We start from the raw sequence: 21,598 nt of genomic DNA on the forward strand, positions 1-21,598 counted from the left end.
CCAGCTATTTGGCTATATGCCAAACCACTGATTAATATATTATATCTTCACTTTATGCACTTTCTAACAAACGAGTCATCATGTGTCCATATAGCCTGACCACACCGTTGTGCGCCTTTACGCACAGGCTCTTATCCACTTTGGCTAGGCAGGCTATATGGATGCTATATCCCCAGCTAAAAGTATCTCCTGTCAAATTGAGAGTATGGTTCACAGACAGCATATGAGGACCCAGTATCTCCAGAAGGGCTTCAAACTGTGCTATGGACATCCTGAAAATATTGTCTGAAGCGTGGATGATACAGGCGCAGCTCTTGGATGAGCCTATGTCCATTTTCTGTCAGATAATGAACCGCGACTTTTTTCCGTTTGGTGCGAAATTAGAACACAAGAATGCGATCATTTCGCACCGGACTCAGTGTGCATGCTTTACATGCGGAAAATTGCTGCACGGATATTCCGCAAATCCGTGCCGCATTTTCGTATCGCACCAGTGTGAAACGGCTTTAATACAGTTTCTGATCTGTGAAACCTTTATTCTATTTGTGAAAATGCTATAAAGGCAGATTTCACCGTTTTTCTTGCAGATGATTGCAGATGTCGCCCATTCACTAATGGCATTAATCTGACAACAGCCACCTGCCCCTGCACCTGCCCCTGCACCTGCCCCTGCTGTCCGTCCTCAGCCAACAGTCCAGGCTGATATGCAAAGGTAGTGGCCGCTACGGGGGGTGACCCCCATTCCGAAGGACCGTCATTCCGAATTTCCGAGGGGCCGCCATTGATTTCAATGGATGTTGCTCGCCTGACGCATAGGCCGAAAATGTTTCTGACTTCCGGGTTTACTTCCGCGTTATGGGGCCCATAGAGCATGCGCAGTTGAGTCATCCCCCATGATGCTCTTGGGCCTCCCATCATGCTTCGGGGTTAAGAGGACGAGCGATTGGCATTGAAGTTTTGGCACTGCATGTTTATGAATACTATACTTGTGGATTAAAGAATAAGTAATTAACTTTTTATAGGACTCGCACGGACTTTTCCACAAATAATGATTTAAAAACTGAGACAGTACATTTGTAGGTTTACTATGATCGTTGATATTATTAAAGGAGCTCAGCCTAATACTTGAGCTACTGAGGTTTTAACTCCGGAATAACCTGGTTGACACGCCTCGCCTTGACTTTGCTCTCATACCGCAATGAATGAATGTCCACGCTGTCCTTGAGTTGCTCCACAGTGGGTTTTATTACGGTGCGTTGTCCGTAAACAAAAGAAAAAACAAACAAACAAACAAAACAGCTAATGAAGAGCGCCTCCGCGCCACAGCGGTCGAAAACCGCTTGCCCTTCCGTGGAGCTGAAGAATCCATGATCACCACGATATCTCCAGCTTTCAAACTCCTCTTCCTTTCGTTCCACTTCTGCCTCTCTTGGAGCAACGGCAAATACTCCCGTATCCATCTCTTCCAGAAAAGGTCTGAGATATACTGTACTTGCCTCCAGCGCCTTCTTACATACAGATCATGAGGTTCAAATGCTCCAGGTGGCAAAGCTGGTTTACCCCTTAATAGAAGAAGATGGTTAGGCGTGAGAGGTTCCAGGTCGTTAGCATCCTCTGAGAGCTTGGTGATTGGACGATCGTTCAAAATGGCCTCCACTTCACAGAACACTGTATGGAGTCCATCATCATCCAACTTCTGCTGATGCAGAACAGAACTGAGCACTCTTCTCACCAGGCGGATCATTCGTTCCCACACACCACCATGGTGTGAGCTTGCTGGTGGATTAAAGCTCCACTGAATTCCAACCTGTGCCAGTGCTCCTTGAATCTTGTCTTGTTTCAAAGCGGCAAGCGCCTCCTTCAGCTCTCTGTCTGCTCCAGTGAAGTTGGTGCCATTGTTTGATGTTAGACTAGTCACCTGCCCTCTTCTGCTGATAAAGCGCTGCAGAGCATTGATGCATGCATCGGTGTCCAGTGAAACAGCCACCTCCAGATGGACAGCCCTGCTTGCCATACAAGTAAATGTAACGCCATATCGCTTACAGGTTGATCTTCCTCTCCTCACCTCCACTGGACCAAAGTAATCCACCCCTGTGTTGGTGAATGGTGGAAGATCAGGAAGAATTCTCACCTTTGGCAGGTCAGCCATTTTTTGTTCCAATGCGCTTCCATTATATCGCCTACAAAAGCTGCAATCACCAATTATTTTCCTGACAGCTGCATTGGCGTTGGTAATCCAAAATCTCCTCCTCACCTTGGACAGTGTGTGAGTCCGCCCACCATGGCCGAGATTCTGGTGCACATGTCTGAGGATGAGCATGGAAATGTGCTGATCCTTGGAGAGAATGAGTGGATGCTTGGCTTCCTCAGGCATTGCTCCTCTGCTCAGTCTTCCTCCAACTCTCAGGAATCCATCCTCCAAAACTGGGTCCAGCCGGTATATGGGACTCTTTCGACTCACTGATCCTTTCCCAGATGACAAAGCAGACATCTCTTCACCAAACCTCTGTTGCTGACAATAACGGATTATGGCACCCTCTGCTCCGAGCAAATCATCCAGCGTCAGACTGCCACTCATGAATGTTGATGTGACTCTCTTTCTTTCAGTCCTCCTTGAGCTGCCCTGACCCTCTTTCTCCAGACGATTAGCTAACTGCCTCCAACTGCTTCCTCTTGTAACTCTGTGCCAACAACATGACCTTCAACCTTAGGATCCAGGCAACAGCTGTCTTGAGCCTCTAGTCCGTAGGACTAGAGATGCTACACACACTGATGGCATTCACCATTACCTCCTTTCTGACCTCTTGGTCATCAGAGTCCACTGAGATGTCCAACACAGTTTTAGGCCAGTCCTCCTCAGGCTTCCAAAGAAATGCAGGACCTTGCAACCACCTGGTTTTGTTCAGAAAATCAGAGACCTTCATTCCCCTTGAAGCATCGTCAGCTGGATTCTCCTTGGAACCTACATGCCTCCATTGTGAGGGTTCAGATGTTTCTCTGATGGTCGAAATTCTGTTGGCCACGAACGTATGAAAGCGCCTGTCCTCATTATTAAGGTACTTCAAAACTGACGTGCTGTCAGTCCAAAAGACTGAATCCTCCACCTGGACGTCCAGCTCTGCCTTTAACAATGAGTCCACTCTGACTGCGAGGACAGCTGCTGTCAACTCCAGTCAGGGAATAGTCACAGCCTTCAGAGGTGTCACCCTGGCTTTGCCGAGCAGAAAGGTGACCTGGATGTTGTTTTCCTGATTTAACATACGGATGTATGTTACAGTTCCGTATCCACCCTCGCTGGCATCAGCAAAGTGATGTAATTGGGCATGCTTGATCCCTCCAAACGCCACTGGCTTGATGCACCTTCCCACATTGAATGCAGACAGCTGGCCCAGGTCCTCCAACCACCTTCTCCAACGAGGTAAGATGTCCTTGGGCAGATCATCATTCCATCCACAGCCTCTCCTACAGAGCTCCTGTTGCATCATCTTGGCAGGCACGGTGACTGGGGCTAGAAAACCCAACGGATCGTACACTGAGCTGGTGACTGACAGCATATCACGTCTGGTGAGAGACTGTTGTTTCATCTCCATCTTAAACCTGAAAGAGTCAGTCTGCACGCACCACAGTAGACCCAAAGCCCTTTCCACTGGCAGGTTGTCTCGGTCCAAATCTAACTCCTTCAGGTCCTTGGCCCTTTGCTCCTCTGTGAGGGCTTACAACACAACGCGACTGTTGCTTATCCATTTCTCCAAGATGAAGCTCCCCTTCTGACACAGAGCAGTTAAATCCTTTATCATTTGGATCGCTTCTTCTTCGGTGGCTAAGCTCTTTAAACAGTCGTCAACATAGAAATTCTGCTTTACAGACTGAACCACCTCATCCAAAAACTCAGACTGGTTGTTACCGCAGTTTTCCTCAGTGCATAACTAGCACAGCTAGGAGATGACACGGCGCCGAACAGGTGTACAGTCATCCGATACTCCCTGAGGTCCTGAGTGATGTCACCATCTGGCCACCAAAGAAAGCGAAGAAATTCTCTGTCCTCCTCAGCAACTTTCACTTGGTGGAACATGGCTTGAATGTCACCCATGAATGCCACCACTTCATTCCTGAAACGAAGAAGAACTCCAAGCAATGAGCTGGTGAGGTTGGGACCTGGCAACAATTCACTGTTCAAGGATGCTCCTTGAAATGTGGCTCCACAGTCGAACACTACACGGAGAGATCCTTTCCTCGGATGGTGGACACCATGGTGAGGGATGTACAACACCTTACCCCTTTCACCATGCAGCTGTTGCTGAGGCACTTGCTCTGCATAGTTCTTACTGATGAGCGTGTTCATGTACCCAGCATACTCCTGATGCAAGTGTTTGTTGTTCAGGAATTTTCTCCTCAAACCCTGGATTCTTTGCTTAGCCACTGCAAAGTTATTAGGCAGACAGACCTCTTTGTTCTTAAATGGAAGTTTCAAACAATACCTTCCCTCCTGAAGTACTGCTGAGTGCTCCATGATTTCCAGAAACCTATGGTCTTCTCTGGACATCTCTTTCGCCTTTATGGTCTTCTCATTAAACTCATGACTGTACTGCTTGACCAGCATTTCTTCGAGCTTACACACAGAAATCCTGTTCACCATCGCCAAGGGCAGCTCCACCTCTGAAGCACCACTGTTTCCATTCAGTGGTCCGTTAACAACCCATCCAAGCACTGTCTTTATAGCATATGGGCCATTCCCGCTACTGTTAATGATCTCCCAGGGTTCCAATATCTTGGGAGCATTGGTTCCAATTAACAGGTCGGCATTTGCTTTTATGTTTGGGATGTTCACCTTGGACAAATATGGCCACTTTGCCAGTTCTTCAGATGTTACCATGTTATTAACATTAACCGGCATTTTTGTCTGTGTGAGAACCTCTGGAAGAATATGAAAATCCTCGCTGTCCAGATTAGATACCTCCAAGCCAGTTAATGAGTATGATGAAACCACTGTTTTCTGCCCCATCGTGCTCAACAGGAAGTTGTTTTTTCTCCCTGTGATGTTCAGCTTCTGCATTAGATGTTCTGAGCAGAATGTCGCCGAACTTCCTGGATCCAAAAAGGCATAGGTTTTTATTATGTGATTTCCCTTTGCACTTTTGACCTTCACAGGCAGGATAGATAACACACACCGGTCCTTACCGGCCCCTGTATGTCCACATGTTTTAGGTAAAGTTGGCTGGTTAGATGTTTCAAACTGTTCCGGGGCTGGTTGCCTTTTAATATGAAGCACAGTGGGATGGGTTTGACTACATATTTTACATGTCAAGCGGCTTTCACACTCACGGCTCATGTGTCCCACACATAAACATGCAAAACAAACCCCCTTTTCCCTCAGAATCTGAATCTTTTCCTTGTGCTTCTTTCCCTTGAACTGTTTGCAGTCCTCCAAAGAGTGGCCACGAGCACAGCACAGGCATTCAGCCTTTTCTGGACCTGATGTAGGCTCTTTAATTTTTTCAGGCACTTCAATAGATGTTATGGTGGTGGCCACGACATTTCCTTTCATTTTGTTTCTAGGTTGTGCTTTAAACCCAGTGACAGTCTTTATCCCAGCAACACCAGATGACTCCTGTATCTCACCAAACAAAGGGTCAGAAAGAATCCTGACACGACGCTCGATAAACATGACCATATCAATGAAGCAAGCTGGTTGATTGGTTGTCTCCATTATGTCATTAGCTATGGTCCTCCATTGCTCCCTCATTCTGAATGGCAGCTTGGACACAATGGCTCCTATATTTACTGGCATATCCAGTTCCTGCATGTAATGAAGCTCTTCCATTACATTGCAGCATCCACACAGAAATAAGGAATAGGCTTGCAGTGTTTTCATGTCCTCAGATTTAATTGTCTGCCAGGCCAAAGCCTTTTCCATATAAGCACTTGCGATTTTGTACTGATTTCCAAAGTGTTTCTGGAGAAGTTCCTTTGCCACTTCGTAGCCACGCTCTGGAGCCATATGCTGGCAGCTTTGCACCAATTCACGTGGCTGTCCTCTTGTGAACTGTTCAAGATAGTACAAACAATCCGCTTTTCCTGCCTTTTCCTCAACTCCTTGCTCAAAGGCTTTGATGAACGTCCTGTAATGGAGAGGGTCCCCTTCAAATGTGGGAATATCTCGTGGTGGCAGTGACATCATATGCTGTTGCCGTACCAGGGCTGCTGCTATTTCATTTTGCCTTTGCATGATGGTAAGTATGTCAGGTGGACTTTGGCTAATGTGGCACCATCATATCTCCAGGAGCGGCACCATCATATCTCCAGGAGCTCATATTACCCTATCACCCAACTAGAGCATTACGCTCCCAGAACGCAGGATTACTTGTAGTTCCTAAAGTCTCCAAAAGTAGAATGGGAGCCAGAGCCTTCAGTTATCAAGCTCCTCTTCTGTGGAACCATCTTCCTGTTTTGGTCCGGGAGGCGGACACCCTCTCTACCTTTAAGAGTAGACTTAAGACCTTCCTCTTCGATAGAGCTTATAGTTAGGGCTGGTCCAGGACAGGCCCAGGCCTGTCCTGGACCAGCTCTTAGTTATGCTGCTATAGGCCTAGTCCGGGGGACAATGACACACTGAGCTTCTCTCTCCTCCCCTCTCCTCTCCTCTCCATCTGTATACATTATGCCTGTATACATGCCCCATCTCTGCATGTCACTGACTTGCTTCTTCCCCGGAGTCCTTGTGCTTTCTAGTCCTACAGGCTCCCTTGGATCCTGGCCGCGCCCGGGTCGTGGATCGTGGATGCGCCCACTGCTATGGCCCTGCCTGATCGTGGATGCGCCCACTGCTATGGCCCTGCCTGATCGTGGATGCGCCTACTGCTATGGCCCTGCCTGATCGTGGATGCACCTACTGCCATGACCCTGCCTGACACCCACCACTACTGTCGCTAATATTAGTCACATCTCTGTTACATACGTTCCACTACTATTATCGTACTGCATTGCTACATACCATCCTTGCCATTGATCATTACTACTGTTATCACTAGTAATCACATTTCCATGTGCATTTCATCATTATTGCTGTAATACATCTTTGTGTACTTTCACTCCTGTCAACCATCGCTTATAATTGAATACATTGTGATCTCGTTGATCTGCTCTGTACATGCGACATCTATTGCACGTCTGTCCGTCCTGGGAGAGGGATCCCTCCTCTGTGGCTCTCCCTGAGGTTTCTTCCGCATTTTTTCCCTGTTAAAAGGGCCTTTTTTGGGGCAAGTTTTTCCTCACTCGAATCGAGGGTCGAAGGACAGAGGGTGTCGTCTCTGTACAGATTGTAAAGCCCTCTGAGGCAAACTGTGATTTGTGAATTTGGGCTATACAAATAAAATTTGATTTGATTTGATTTGATTTGGTGATGATATGTAGGTTGAGCAGTTGATGACTGGTGTTGAAAATGCAGTGATGTTCCAGACCTATTATCCTGTTGCTGTTCATTTTGGCTGCACTGATGCGTTGAAGCAGCTTGAACCCATTGCTCAGTTTCCTTTGGTCGCACGTCCTTTAATAGTGTTTTGTTGGGTGGTAGTGACCACTTTGACGATTCATTTTGTTGTGTTGATTTCCATGCAACAGGGTGGTACTCCCTTGCCATAGGGTTTAACACGTTGACAGATTTTTCCAGTCTTTTCTTTTTCTCCTTTTCCAGATAGGAATTCATGCCATTGCTGTGTGCTTGAGAAGAACTTCTCCGCTCTGAAGCCTGTAATACAGCCAGCTTAGCAGTGGACGCAGCTATTTCAGCTTCCAAATCAAGCTGCTCTCTTTTCCTTTTCAGCTGCTGTTCCTGCTACTCCAAGGCATGCTTTTCTTTTAAAGCTGCAGCCAGAGCAACAAGTGCTGCTTTTTCTGCTTCAGCCTTTATGGCTGCAGAGGATGCAGTACTTGATCTTGCACTGTTACGGCTCCTATGGCTTGAGCGTTTACTGATATTTGAAACACTGTCATTAGGATTGATATCATCCCCAACATTACCATTTTCATTACCTTCATCACATGATACCCACTTTTTTGTGTTGGAAATACACTCATTAATAGGCAACATTTTTGCCTTAAACCAACATTTCCTGTTTTTCCTTTTCCTCACATGGCAACAAACCCAACAAATTGTTATGCATGTTTTTTACTTCATAACAGACTTCAAACAATTCCTCAAGAGCATCCTGTACCTTTGTTTTATCATGCTTTAACATCAAACCTTGTATTGATTTTCTTATGATGGCTGATTTGTTTAACTTAGCTTTTCTGCCAGATTGCAACCTGTCTAATTCATTGGCAAGCGCCTTTGCAGTGAGTTTAACCACTCGTTTTTGAGTTTGTGTTTCAACACCGCCAGCCACACTACTGGATTTATTTACAGTTTGCACATTAGTCCCGGCAGCTTTAATTATATCCGACGTAATGTCGCGCTTCTCCATAATGAATAGTCAGTTGATAAACAGTTCGAAGCAAACAAAAGAACCGACGCTACGTTTATTGTCCCCCACCCACTTCGGCGACCAATGCATTGCATTCCACTCGTCTTGCGCTCGCCTCCGTTCCGTACGAGTGTCCCACGAAGTTCCAACTGGTGCGGGTTTTCGACTAATATTAAAGGAGCTCAGCCTAATACTTGAGCTACTGAGGTTTTAACTCCGGAATAACCTGGTTGACACGCCTCGCCTTGGCTTTGCTCTCATACCGCAATGAATGAATGTCCACGCTGTCCTTGAGTTGCTCCACAGTGGGTTTTATTATGGTGCGTTGTCCGTAAACAAAAGAAAAAACAAACAAACAAACAAAACAGCTAATGAAGAGCGCCTCCGCGCCACAGCGGTCGTAAACCGTTTGCCCTTCCGGGTCAAAGCCTAACAAAGGGAGTGAATAATGCCACCTATATGCACCTGAGCTCCCCAGGTGACAGCACAGCGACCCCACACACACACTGAGTGAATTACACCAAACCTTAGAACACACCAAACACATTCAGCTCCTATAGACATGATCATTAGGCCTAACTCATTTTGATGGTTAATATATATATTAATATACAATGTTACACTGAAAACAAGTTAGTCCGAACCTGTAGAGCTTAAATCAAAATGGACAATAAATTATCATTGACTTTTGTGTGTTTTAATGAGAACTGAATGTTAAACATGACAGATGACCACAGAACCTCACCTCACCTCACCTCAACCTGTCATTATTGTTGTGTAGCCCCGTTTCACTTCAGCTGGATATTACATTTATTTAAAGTCTATATTGATTTTTTTAATGCAGTGTACATTTGTGAAGATCATTGTAATGTTCAACGTGAAAGTAAATGTTGTTTTTCCCTTTGTAGATCATTTCCAGGATTTTTTCGGCGGGAAAACAGTTAGGAGCAAAAAACGGCCTGCAGCACTAACAAAAATTTCCCAGACAATAAACAAGAAGTATATCAGGCTCCAGTTTTTCTTGATGTCGGGCCCTGGTGAACGGACACCAAAGTCCTCTGAAGAAATCCGTCTCCTGGAGGCACGCCTGGGAAAAAGAACAGTCTGTGTGGCAGACAACTCTTGCCACAACGAGGTACTCTCAATTTAATGTTCTTCTGCTGATGGGTCAGGAGTAGGGTGCAACGATAAATCTATGACTAATCTACTATTGCATTAAAGCGTCACTAGGTAAAAATTATTCATATTTGCTGGAACTGACACTATATTCTGATAGTAAGCAGTTAAATGAGTAATTTAGGACAAAATCCTACTCCTCTGGCTCCACCTACAGCCTGTAATCGTACTTGCCAAAATTTGAGCACTCTCCACCAGCTAGGTGGAGGGAGCAGGAGGAGCAGCCACTTGCAGCTCGTAGGCTACATGTCGTAGTAAGCTGACGGAAGTGAAAGTAAAGTCCGCGACTTGGTCGGACATTTCAAGACGATACACTCTTAAGTTGCTCTTTTCACCTCTGTCAACCCCCCTCCCTCCAACCACACACGCAGACACACACAACAAGAGTGTGTTTCATGGTGAGAGACATAAGATAGTTTTTTGTAGTGTAATGTGTTGAAAGAAATAAATGCATCAAGGTAAATTTGATATTAAGCTTGATTTTATTTTTAAAAAAAGGATTGCTGAGTACAAGCTGATTAAATCAGATTTGTGTGAAATTAAAAGAAAAGGCTTTTTGTAAAAATAGTGGGGCCATGTAGACAGATGAATTATAAATAAAGAAGACCTCACAAGTGTGCCATGTTTGATTTTACCCTAACAGAAAGGATCAAAGTGTTTTTCATGTTACACCTTTATTTAGATTGTCAGTCAACTTGAAGAACACTACCCCAAGTTGAAGCAGCTGTCTGGAGGCTGGCTTTGCTACAAAGCATCAGGTAAGGGAGAAAGGCAAAGGAAACCTGTTGGAGTTTTTAATTCACTGAATTAATTTATTAGGGCTGTAGCCGATACACGAGTACTCGAGTACTCACTCGGCTTGGGCGGCATCCGAGTGCCATTTCACCTACCAAGCTGTATTGGCTAATAATTTAACCATATATAGCCATATCACAGTTTTATATAGTGTCATGAAAAAATTATAAATATCTGTCCATGTTCATATCTACTCTTATTCCAAAATTAATGTCATTGCTGAATAACAGGGTACACCACAGCTACATCAACACTGCGTTTACACGTGGCCGGCTATTTTCATAAACGGACATTTCACCCTCTCCGTTTTTAAAAATAACATCATGCACACCTGTCTGTTTACAGAAAAGTTTTTTTTTACACACTAGCTCGTGTATATATGACATCAAGAGCATGCCAAAGACTGTATGTACCAGTGTAACGAGAAGCTCAAGCCCACATTAGCCAGGTGGCACAGATGCAAGTTCTGACGCCCAATGAGGCCAAATCTCCACTCTGGCTGGAGTTTTCGAAAGAATCGTTTTCATAGGCGTCCGTTTGCATGTAAACGAAGGGTGCAAATGAAGGGAAATGTCTCCGTTTATGAAAATAGACGGCCATGTATAAACATAGTGCAAGACATGAAACACCTGCATTAACTGTCAGGACAACGTTGTGTCATCTAACTGAAGTAAGATTTGTATTTCTTTTTTTTAGGAGGTCATGGACAGAGAAAGCTTACCGCTGTGGCGACAGAAGACGAGGGCTGCAATGCACAGCTCCTCAAAAATGTGTCGAACAACGGGAGACACATCTTATACATCCTCCCTTTACAAGAGGACATCGACAGTACTCCACTCCCGTACAATTCCCAGGAATTTGCAAAGATGCCTAAGTCCTCGTGCAAAAAGTGCGGTATTATGATGCCACTACAGTTCCTGGCTATCCACATAAAGGACTGCGAAGCGGAAGTGGTAAGAACTTAATTAAAAAGTAATATGTGAATGTATTTTTAGTTTGACATTATTAGTTGTACTTAATACTTAGTGATGTTACAAGTATAGCTACTTGAGGACAAGTTTACAAAATTATTGGTGTCGATGGGTTGACAGCAGGAAAAATGGGAAAGAGTATAGGTCTGAGTTTGAGTCCGAGGACAATATTGTAATGGCAAGACAACTGTGTCCCAGCATCTCAAAACTAGCAGGTCTTGTGAGATGTTCTTGTATTCAATGGTTAGTTACCTAATCTTGCCTCCAAGTTACCCACACCTTGACCCGACTGGGCATCAGGATTTACTCAAATAAGTCAGATCTCTCACCACTTACAGGGTTTAAATGATCTGCCCAGTACCCACCATTGTCCCCTATTTTTTCAGCATCTGAATGATTTGAAACCGCCTGACAGCTATCAGTAACACAGCTATCTGTGTAGTTAGACTAAATCAGCAAAAGAGAGGCGAAGCACAGAGAAATAAAGAAAATAAAAAATGGAAAAAGTTGATATTGAAATCAAGAAATAAAACTTAATTTAATTAAAAAACAAAAGCCTGCATTTCTACATCCTGGCTAACCGTGGAAAAAATAAAGAAAACAGTGAATACCTATTGTTATTTTTTGTCAGAAGTGTTCAGCCTTATAATGAAGTTTTGTAGATTATCTTTTAACTGGCACTTTAGAAAAGATAAATAAACCAAGCCTCCTACCTCATTCATTTCTTTTGTCAATTCACAGATCAGTGATGACTCTGAAATTGACAGCATACATGGAAAAGATGCCATAGCTACAGTTGAGTTTACCAAAGATCATTTCATCACTTTTACACATTAACTGTGCTAACCATGCTAACTCATAATTTCTTTTGAAATGATATTAAAATGTTTATTTATTGTATTTAACACTTACTTAGATTTACTTTTATGATCATTTGCTTTATTTTTTTACATATTCAGGAAACATGCCCAATATGTGGACAAGATGTCCCCAGAGAGGACATAGAATACCATGCCAGCTCCTGCGGAGATGGGTTCAGTTACCCCTACACATTCCTTATATTTCACCAATGTGATGTTTGCATGATTGCTATTACATATGAGGTCCTCATGGTATATCTGAAAATGTTTAGATTTTCATCAGACATCATGCCATTTCTTGATAATGATGCCGGAGATGGGAATTCAGGCACAACAGGTGTCATGCAGCCAGGTTCCAGCCGATCCGAACAGAGCACCAGTGGTTTCAATGAAATGGCCGGACCTTCAACTGCTGTTGCTCGTCACTCTGCCCCAGGTGCCAGTCAGAATCATTTTTTAAAAAACAGATCTCACAAACAATTTTGACTTTTATGCTGCCACAATATACTAGTTGTTATACTGTGTTTGGTTGTCATCTTAGGTTCCCCTGTTTCTCATACAAGACCTGTGTCTTCAGCTACTTTCTGACATGAATTGCTTTTAATTACACAATGAACAGAGTGGGGCCAATGTGTGAGCACTGTCAATTTGCCCCTGAGCCCTCTAACATCGAAAGATCATCATTTCACTGGACAAAGGGCCCTATTGTAACCATCTATAGCACGTGGCGCAAGTGCCTTTAGGATGTGTACAAATCCACTGTTGCTATTTTAATGGTGGAAATATGAGTATCTATCTATATTTGGCTGATTGCTATTATAATGCATTTGCCAAGCAATGTGTTTCAAGAATAAAACACAAGTTACTTTAATCAAAAATCAATTTGAATGATGAGCTGCTAACCCGACATTTCATTCATGAAAAATGAAAACATAGAACGACTGTGAGTAATGGCACTTTGCTCTGTGCAGCAACTCTGAGGCTGCAGACCTTTCAACACATCAGTTCTACAGTATAAACAGCTGTGGATAACAAACACTGCAAGAGTCACCCGTGTTCATTAATAGAACCATACAGATGTTCAGATGCTATTCTTGTTGATAAAATCAATAATTGACAGTGGAGCAGCTTTTCTCCAGATGTAGATGTGGTTCTGAGACCAATTCTCCACAAATACACCAAAAACTCACTGCATATTTTCGCGTCTACTCCCGTCAGTTCGCTGTGCATGCAGCTGCACATCACACAGACATTGTGGGGCTTTGTTTTTGTTTATCTTATATTTACCACTTTGTTTCTCTTCCAAAAAGGTTTGTGTAGTCATGGAAAAACAGGTAAACTCAGCAGGGTTCTCAGTTGTTGAAAGTATCTAAACCTGATCCATGTCCTCTCAAGAATATGAGTTAAATCTTTTTTTAACAATCGTCTTGACCATTCATAAAGTTGTATGAAGATTATCTGCAGCAGCACTCTCCAAGGTGCTCCAAGGGGCAGTGAACATACCTTTCTAAAATTTTAATAACACACTCTTCAGAAGACGTATCTTGATGGAGCAACAGCTGGAGATACCTCTTCATGTCACAATGGACATGCAGTCGGATGTTGAAGACAGAGAAAAGGCAGTTATCAGATTCTACAAAACCCAGAGAACTAAATGGGCCTCTCCACTTCACTGTGTGCTTGAAGGTTGCAATATTTATTTATTTTTAATAAAAATGAGCCTATGACAATATAAGCTTGACAAAGATGCCCTTTTCATAGTGATTGGTTCCAACTCCTGCAAAGTAAAAGACAACCATACTGTTTGTGAACTAATAAAGATTATTCTTCTTGCTTTAGGTGACTCAGCCATCGGTGATGGTGTAAGTCGGTACTTCATGAGCATGCATACTATGCATACTTTGCAGTCTGGATTCCACATTAACTTTGGTATGTTTTTTTTTTCCTGTTGTTGTACTGTGGGTTTTTTATTTTTCAAAGTGACAAATGACTTGTCACAAAAAAACAAAGTTGTTGTTTTAGGTAGGAACAGTATGACATTGAGAGGCTTCTTTCTATTGAGATTCCATCTCATCTTTTTCATCTGTTTTCAGACTGCTTTCTTGGCAAATGTGTAGCACTGTCAGACCCTAAGAAATCTGTTTATCAAGTGTATTGTGTCTCATTTTCATCAGTTTGGTCAAAGGAAGAGATTATTAAAATGCAATCTGTAGCTGATTTGTTTTTTCATGTATGCCATTCCCTTAAACTGTTATAGCAACTCTTGTTTCATGATTATCACACAGGCAATGCTGATGTGACGAGACTGTTTGAGGGACAGAGGGATCACCTTGTACCTCTCAGACTCTCGTTGATTCCGACCATTTCCTGATGGCAGGCAGAATGGTTGGACACTCATTCATACATGGTGGCCCAGGTTTGGCACGGATCAGTCCTGCTGTTGTACATGTGCTCTTAGGGGGACAGTTGGAGACAGCAGTATTGGCACTTGAGGATTGCCCTGATATAGATCAAAGGAACACAATCCAGATGGTAAGAAGTTAAGTCTCTTTGTTTAACTTTTTAGGGTGTGTGGTTAAAACAATGGACTGACAATTGGGCACTATTTTCTCCCCCACAGCTGGATACCAACAGGGAGCTATCTGAGGACGAGAGGGATGGTGTCAATGGCCTAACCGACATGTGGGACCTGCCACGACTGACAAGTCAAAACAGAAAATTTCTTCATCAGCGACTGTTGCAGCATGCAGTAATGGGACAATTTGATAAAGTTGAAACTTTTTTGCATACACTTATACTTGTAGGCCTATATCATCTAACATCAGCTAACTCTGGATCTACATTCATCGGAAATTTCAAGGCATTTTCCCACCCTGTAAAGCAATATTCAAAGAAACATCAGTAAATTTCAGTGTTAGGATCAGTTAAGGGGGAAAGTTCTCTGCCAGATCCAATCATGGCAGACCCCACCTCCACTCTTTTGTAAATACAGTATATGGTCACTACAGGCTACAAAAAACCCAGACGGTCACAGTCATATTACTATATAATCGAATGTCACTTCAATAAGTTTGTAAAACGTGTGGTAGGACTGACTTTTGTACAGCTGTTCGAAATTTGTCTTCCCATATATGGACGGCTGCTCTCCGGCACCCCGGTGTCTGGTTTAGTTAATTATTGAAACCACACGAGTTGTTAACTCCAGCCACTGACAGGAAGTTAGCACAAATGACCCAATCACACTTCTGCGTAATAACGCGTGAATAATCTGGAAACCGTAATGCGTTCAAGAAAAATTAAGGCATGATTAAACGCGTCATGTGACTTTGGTAGAGCCTGTCTGTGTTGCCACACATGCAGCAACAGAGAAGGAGGGCTGAGGAGATAGAGATGCACATACACATCTGTTTAAACATGAGTTTAGCTAACCTTGGTGCTTTTTCAGTTATGGTGTTAAATGCAAGTCAGAAACAGGACTGTTTATTTTGTCTCTTTTAACACCACCCTAGGCACTGACCAGTGATGTAAAGTAAATGGTCTGTATTTATATAGCGCTTTACATCATACATCGCATTCACCCATTCACACACACATTTACACACTGATGGCGGAAGCTGCCATGCAAGGCGCTAACCACAGCCCATCAGGAGCAGTGAGGGGTCAGTACTTTACTACAAGTATTGAGTTATTGTACATAAGTCATTTCTTGGAGGATTTATATTTAACTTGAATTTGTATCTTTAGCTGTGCTTTAACTCCACTACATTCCTACCCTGAGTATGATTTTCAAGTACTTCTCACAACTCTGGCACTGACATCTGTAAGGGCTTTTAACGTGAAAAGGGAATGCTCACTTTAATCCACTTTCCTTACTTGAAGATCAAGATACTAAACTTACTTATGTTTTTTATTGCGATTAATTGCATAGTACTGCAATTAGTCAGTTATTTTTTTTAATTGTTTGACAGCCCTACTTCATTTTATTTTGTACATTGTGTTTTTTTTGTGTTCTTATTTTTGCAGGTTCTGGGAAGAACGTCTTCGCAGATCAAACAGATGAGAAAGGGCCTAAAAGAAACAGGAGTGTGGCCAATACTGTCGGAAAGAAGGGATGTGGCTGAATATGTCTTCCTGTGTGAAAAAACAGCAAGGAATATCCCCATGAGACAAGAGCCAAGATTGGACTGTACCTTCGGCAGTTCATTGAAACCAGTATGCCATATTTGTAAATTGTACTAATTTATAGGTTTCATTCATTTAATTTTGTATGCAATTAGTTGATGAAAGATTATGTTATGTATTTTAATATTGCATCAAAATAACACATTTTTTTAATGTACTTGTAGGTACAGCACAGTCTCGCAAGGACCTACTGAAGTTTTGGACTGGATGGGAGGTGCTCCCTGACAAGCTGAGGGTCGAGGTTGTGCGTGGAGAGTTCCCAAAATCATCGACTTGTTACCAGTGCCTAGGCATCCCTGGCCGCTTCTCAACTTACGAGGAGTTTAAACAAGTCCTTGAAGCATGCATTGCAACATCTGACACTGGGTTTGGGCTGATATAATGGTCCTTCTTGTGAAAGTTCTTAGTATGTTTGTGTTAAGGTAACTTTATGCTCATTTGTTCATATCCTCAGGGTCGTACCTTTATTTTAATTGAGTGTTGTAATGTAAAATGTAATCTAATTCCATTGTACTAGCCGTTGATTCAACACATCTTGCTCTCTGAAACAGTTTTTAGGGGACAGCCAGTCTGTCTCATGTTCTGTCTGTACAGACACAAGGGATGCATATTTCTTGTTAAAAAAAAAAAAGGACATATATATTTTATTTTAATATTTTATATAGGCCCTATTTAAAGCAGAGTTTTTATGAGCTGTTGTGATAATGTTGAAAATAATTTTTTGATAGAGCTGATTTGTTTTATGTAATTCTAATATACCAATTACTAACTATATAGTCACCCTTGCACACCTCACATACAATCAACACACCTTACACAGCACCAACTCCCCTAGGAAGAGAGGCAACCGCTGGTAGTGCACCAGTACCAGCCTTACTGACATTCCCTTTATTGCACTAAACTACTCTAAAACACTACACTAAAATCAAAAGTATTACACAATTATCGAAGCCTTACACTCATGGAGCAAAACATCGGCCCATATTTTCATCACTATAAGCATGTCAGCTTCACTCTTTTTGCAAAACAATACACACGGTGATTTGAGAAACACTAAACACACTTATATACATTAGACACTGACATGTGATGATGCTGTAATGTTTTTGGAATTTTAATTTTTTTTTTACTTTCACTGCAAAGTTTTTAATGAACATCCACTCTTGCCATTAATATAAAAATAATCATTACTTTTTAATTTTTTAAACCCCTTAATATGTATTGTAATAGTCTGGTAAAGAATAGAATAATAACTGATCTTAGTAAAACTGGGACATTTCCCTCTTAATTTTCATTTCCCACAGAGTCTAGTTTGATGGGGTCAAAAGACTGAAGACCAATGACCTTGTTTAAGACCATTTTCTCGGGCAAAAATACTTGGTGTTGTGACTTGGGACCTGTACTGGCCAGTGCTGAATTCACACACAGCAGGTTCAACTGAAATTGAAAGAAACTCAGCTGACAGGAAAGAAAATGGCACTCCTCACAATATCTGGTTGTTACTTTTTTTTTTTTAAACCAAGGTAGCCCCGTGACTTCAGAATCATTTTACCTGGGCCTTTTCTTTTGCAAACAAAAGCCCAATACTGGCAGGTTGTAGTACTTTTAAAAGCAATGTAAAGGGGAGTTTACTCTTGCACTACAATTATTTGATGAAATAAACTTTGATCCTTGGCTGCCACTATCATTAGACTAACTGATGTCGAAATAGGGGCCTCACTAGCACTCAGGTTGCCCATAGATTCATTTTTTGAAGTACAATCTTCATCATGAAAACTTCTTTGACCCCAAGTCAATAAATGAGAACTGCCTTTACTGTCATTATGAACACAACCATACTAAAAAATAACAACTTCAAAAATGCAGAAAAGAAAAACTGAATGTGAAGTGGTTCATCCAAAGCTAAGGCTTAAAAGCATCTCTATCTGACAAGTCAATCTGACGTCATGTCCGTGCAGCCTATGGTGTTGCCATAAAGAGGGAAAATTTCTACTGAAGGTGTGTGGGATCTGCACGTGCACTTTTCAACTAAAGAGATGAAGATGCTGTTGAGTCACTCAGAACAAGTCTTTAATTACTGATAACTTCCAACAGTACAGTCAACTCAGCATTTGTGCCCATCATCTGTCCTGGGAGAAAGATATGGTTTCAGTACAGGTAATTGATCAGGTTGTGTTGACAAAACAGCCTTGAAAAGTCAAGGAAATGTAAAAAAAACAAAAAAAAACAGTCTTGTATGAGCAAAAAGCTGGTGTATGGTGTCATGGTCCTGGCGATTCGGCTGGCACTCCTGCCACTTTGACACAGCCATAACATATCCTCCTAATGGCATGCAGGCCAAGTAGCATGCTGATATAAACAGCTCAAGGTCAAGGTCTGGTGTCAGCCTTAGGGTGAATGTGAACGCTGACAAATACGTGAGCACCCTGGGGACAGAGGGAACTTGCAGAGAGGGGTTCAATGTCACGAGGACAAAGCCACTCTTTGTGCCGTGGCATTGGTGAATCTTCTGATATTAATAAAGAGCATGGCCACATAACACACTCTCACGCACACACTCTCACTCTCCCACTCATACACTCTCTAGTCTAGTCAACTGGTGTAGAGGTGTGGTGCTGAATGAAGTCCAACGTCTGCATGTACAGGTCACGGCCATCACAGGTAGACTCTGCGAGTGGATCAATGGCGGCCTGAAGTGCTGTTAGACCTGTTGCTGTCAGAGGCACTTGAATTGCTGGGACCTGAATCCCCTGGTCAGAGGTCTCAGGGGGGGAATCCTCCCAGTCAATTTCTGGATATTGCAGTTCCTAAAAATATGGATAGATTTTAGCATAAACCACACAAGAACATATATAAACATGTTTTTAAGCCGCAGAGCTTTTTATTATCAAAAATCAAATATTGCTGTCTCGAACCTTAGAATAAGTTGTTTACAAATACTGTACAAATCTTAGAATACGGTAGCCAAGGGTTAGGGTGAGGGTTGGTCTGACCCGAGTTATAAAATGTTTTTGATCCGAACCCAGGGCGTCCGGATTGGTGTCGTTCGGCCCATTGAGAACTCGGACTGACCCAAAGAATTGGAGCCTGTATGGCTACAGTCTGTAGCTGGAGCACACATTTATTTAGAATAAGTTTAAGCGCTGGTTAACTTATACATGGAGTGTGCTCCAGATCGGCTCTTTCCTTCTATTACTCTTTTAAAGAAGGAAATTGAGAATAAGATTTGTTCAGAATTAAATAAAAGTCCATTTGGACACCTGTCTCAAACATACCAGCTGAAAATAAAACTACTAGATATTGACACACGTGCATCTGGATGTGCTGCTCCCATTTTTTCTACCTAAAAACTGACCTTTTTTCATTGAGTAAAAATCCTCTCTGAATTATGGAACTGATTAGAATCATTTCTTGTCTACAAATATGCTTGTATGGACCCCTGAAACTTCTGTAGGCTGTGTGTAATAGTTTCTTTCTCTGCTTAGCTGCAGCGAGCGAGGAAAATCACAACCACAGATGTATTTATATAGTACTTAGGCTAATAATTCATATCAGATATTATTATAGGCTATTCTTGTATTTAACCAATATCCAGTTGCTCTCCATTGCAGCTACATTGTGGTCAAACGTGGAATTGTCCCAAAATCTTTTGAGCTGCATTTCAGTACTATGCTTCCACCTAGTGGCTACAGTTGTGACTTACATTTCACGCAATGCGTGAATGTGAGTGAAACGTCCATTTTCAATTAGTACCCACTGTACTGTAAGTCCTCCTGTGTAACTTTTTGCTTTGAAATATGCCTGATGGCACGAGTGGCAGTCTGAGCAATTAAAACTACTTTTTTTTTAAACACTCGTGCAAAGTTATTGTTTATCATTTAACAGTTCGTTTGCAAATGTTTTTGCCCTCGGAGGCCACCGTTACTTAGCCAACGGGAGGGGTGAGCTCAAGCGATCTAGAATCTAGAATCTGAATGCTGGATGCCATCTTACACACTGAGGCTTTAAAGTCGTGAATGAATACAGTGTTCACCACAATGATAAAAGTTTACAAAGCTGTCCCACCTCAACATTTTCCTCATCTTGTGGAGTGTTGAGGCGTCCCATGCACCACAGCTGCTCTGGACTGTGGTTTCCCTCTGTCCTAAGGGGATGATTGTTCCAGGCAGTTGTAAACACTTTTAGAGCAGCTTGAAGGCGAGGTAAGAAGATGTAGTGCACACAGAAAATGAGCACTACATTACTGATGTCTAAGACCCCATCTTCTTCCATAGTGTGGAGCACCTCATAGAAGATGCAGGTGACCGCCATCCATGCGTCCCGCCAGAGCCGCTCAATTCTGCAAAAGTAAAAATATTTAACCTGGGTTTAGAGCAAAAGGTGATGCAAGCTAATTTGTTTAGTAAGCTGATGTAACGGATACATCATTTGAAGAGATGACATACTTTTTTTTTTTTTTTTTTTTCAAAAAACTTAAGTGAGATCTCAATCCTCATTGGACAAATGAACTGTTCCTTCCCACAAGACAAATATAAACAACAATCAGCTTTTGCATTTCCTACACTTGTAAGGAACATGTGTAGGAATTACTCCCATCTAGCGGTGCTGTTGTATATCGAAAACCAACTCAGTCGTATTCTTGATGCTGCATTCACGTGCAATTGGGCAGATGGCAGACGTTGCATGTAACGGGATAAACAAGTGTCTATTTAATTAAACAAGTGGTCCAACACGAGACAAACCAATACACACATGACAATATGTTGTCATGGTGATGTCGTATTGTTTACCTGACCCACATTTTACCAGCTTTCTCTCGTCAACTAAAATGACAACCCGTTTGTTTGCAGTCCCAACAAACTGGTTGAGGCAATTTTTGTCATATTACCTTTGATTAGCCTATGCACGCTTTTTCCAGAGATAAAGCTAGCTCGGCCAGTTCCACGTCGTGAAAACATGAAGTAGGCTATCTCCAGGTTTTCTACACCTTGATCTCCTCGAACCCTGTAACAAAGAAAAAAATATCAACTGTAAATGAGAGCATCTGCAGCAGTAACCATTCTTACTGATTCTGAAGTACTGTTAAAACATGAGAGAAAACAACTGAGATGGATTAGGCTACAGTCTAGTTTGCTCAGGAGAATTCTTCTTGATT

General features: G+C 42.4%; 2 protein-coding genes across 2 annotated transcripts; one reads left to right on the forward strand and one right to left on the reverse strand.

The window, feature by feature from the left end:
• The first annotated feature begins 642 nt into the window (after positions 1–642).
• Positions 643–16,956, forward strand: LOC311268930 (uncharacterized protein). Its single transcript, XM_084372900.1, has 12 exons — positions 643–712; positions 9,368–9,594; positions 10,318–10,393; positions 11,127–11,383; positions 12,143–12,196; positions 12,361–12,434; positions 12,534–12,697; positions 14,101–14,190; positions 14,547–14,793; positions 14,882–15,010; positions 16,285–16,473; positions 16,608–16,956. The coding sequence occupies exons 2-9, from the start codon at positions 9,484–9,486 to the stop codon at positions 14,630–14,632; spliced, it is 912 nt and encodes a 303-aa protein (XP_084229026.1). The 5' UTR covers positions 643–712; positions 9,368–9,483; the 3' UTR covers positions 14,633–14,793; positions 14,882–15,010; positions 16,285–16,473; positions 16,608–16,956.
• Positions 16,957–18,668: 1,712 nt separating this feature from the next.
• Positions 18,669–20,778, reverse strand: LOC311266596 (uncharacterized protein). The gene is made up of 2 exons (XM_084369011.1): positions 20,509–20,778; positions 18,669–19,250 (listed from the first exon to the last, which is right to left on the reverse strand). The coding sequence occupies exons 1-2, from the start codon at positions 20,752–20,754 to the stop codon at positions 19,032–19,034; spliced, it is 465 nt and encodes a 154-aa protein (XP_084225137.1). The 5' UTR covers positions 20,755–20,778; the 3' UTR covers positions 18,669–19,031.
• Between the last annotated feature and the right edge of the window lie 820 nt (positions 20,779–21,598).

The sequence above is a fragment of the Pagrus pagrus genome, assembly GCF_965226575.1.
Source record: "Pagrus pagrus genome assembly, chromosome: 2".
Lineage (NCBI taxonomy): Eukaryota > Metazoa > Chordata > Actinopteri > Spariformes > Sparidae > Pagrus > Pagrus pagrus.

What these genes read in the sequence shown, in the direction of transcription:
- LOC311268930 (XM_084372900.1), top strand. Translation starts at nt 9,484, where the DNA reads ATGTCGGGCCCTGGTGAACGGACACCAAAGTCCTCTGAAGAAATCCGT. An exon ending in GCCAGCTCCTGCGGAGATGG is followed by an intron (nt 12,435 to 12,533) that starts GTTCAGTTACCC and finishes GAAAATGTTTAG; the next exon opens with ATTTTCATCAGACATCATGC. An exon ending in TGCTCGTCACTCTGCCCCAG is followed by an intron (nt 12,698 to 14,100) that starts GTGCCAGTCAGA and finishes TTCTTGCTTTAG; the next exon opens with GTGACTCAGCCATCGGTGAT.
- LOC311266596 (XM_084369011.1), bottom strand. Translation starts at nt 20,754, where the DNA reads ATGGCGGTCACCTGCATCTTCTATGAGGTGCTCCACACTATGGAAGAA. An exon ending in AAGATGAGGAAAATGTTGAG is followed by an intron (nt 19,251 to 20,508) that starts GTGGGACAGCTT and finishes CCATATTTTTAG; the next exon opens with GAACTGCAATATCCAGAAAT.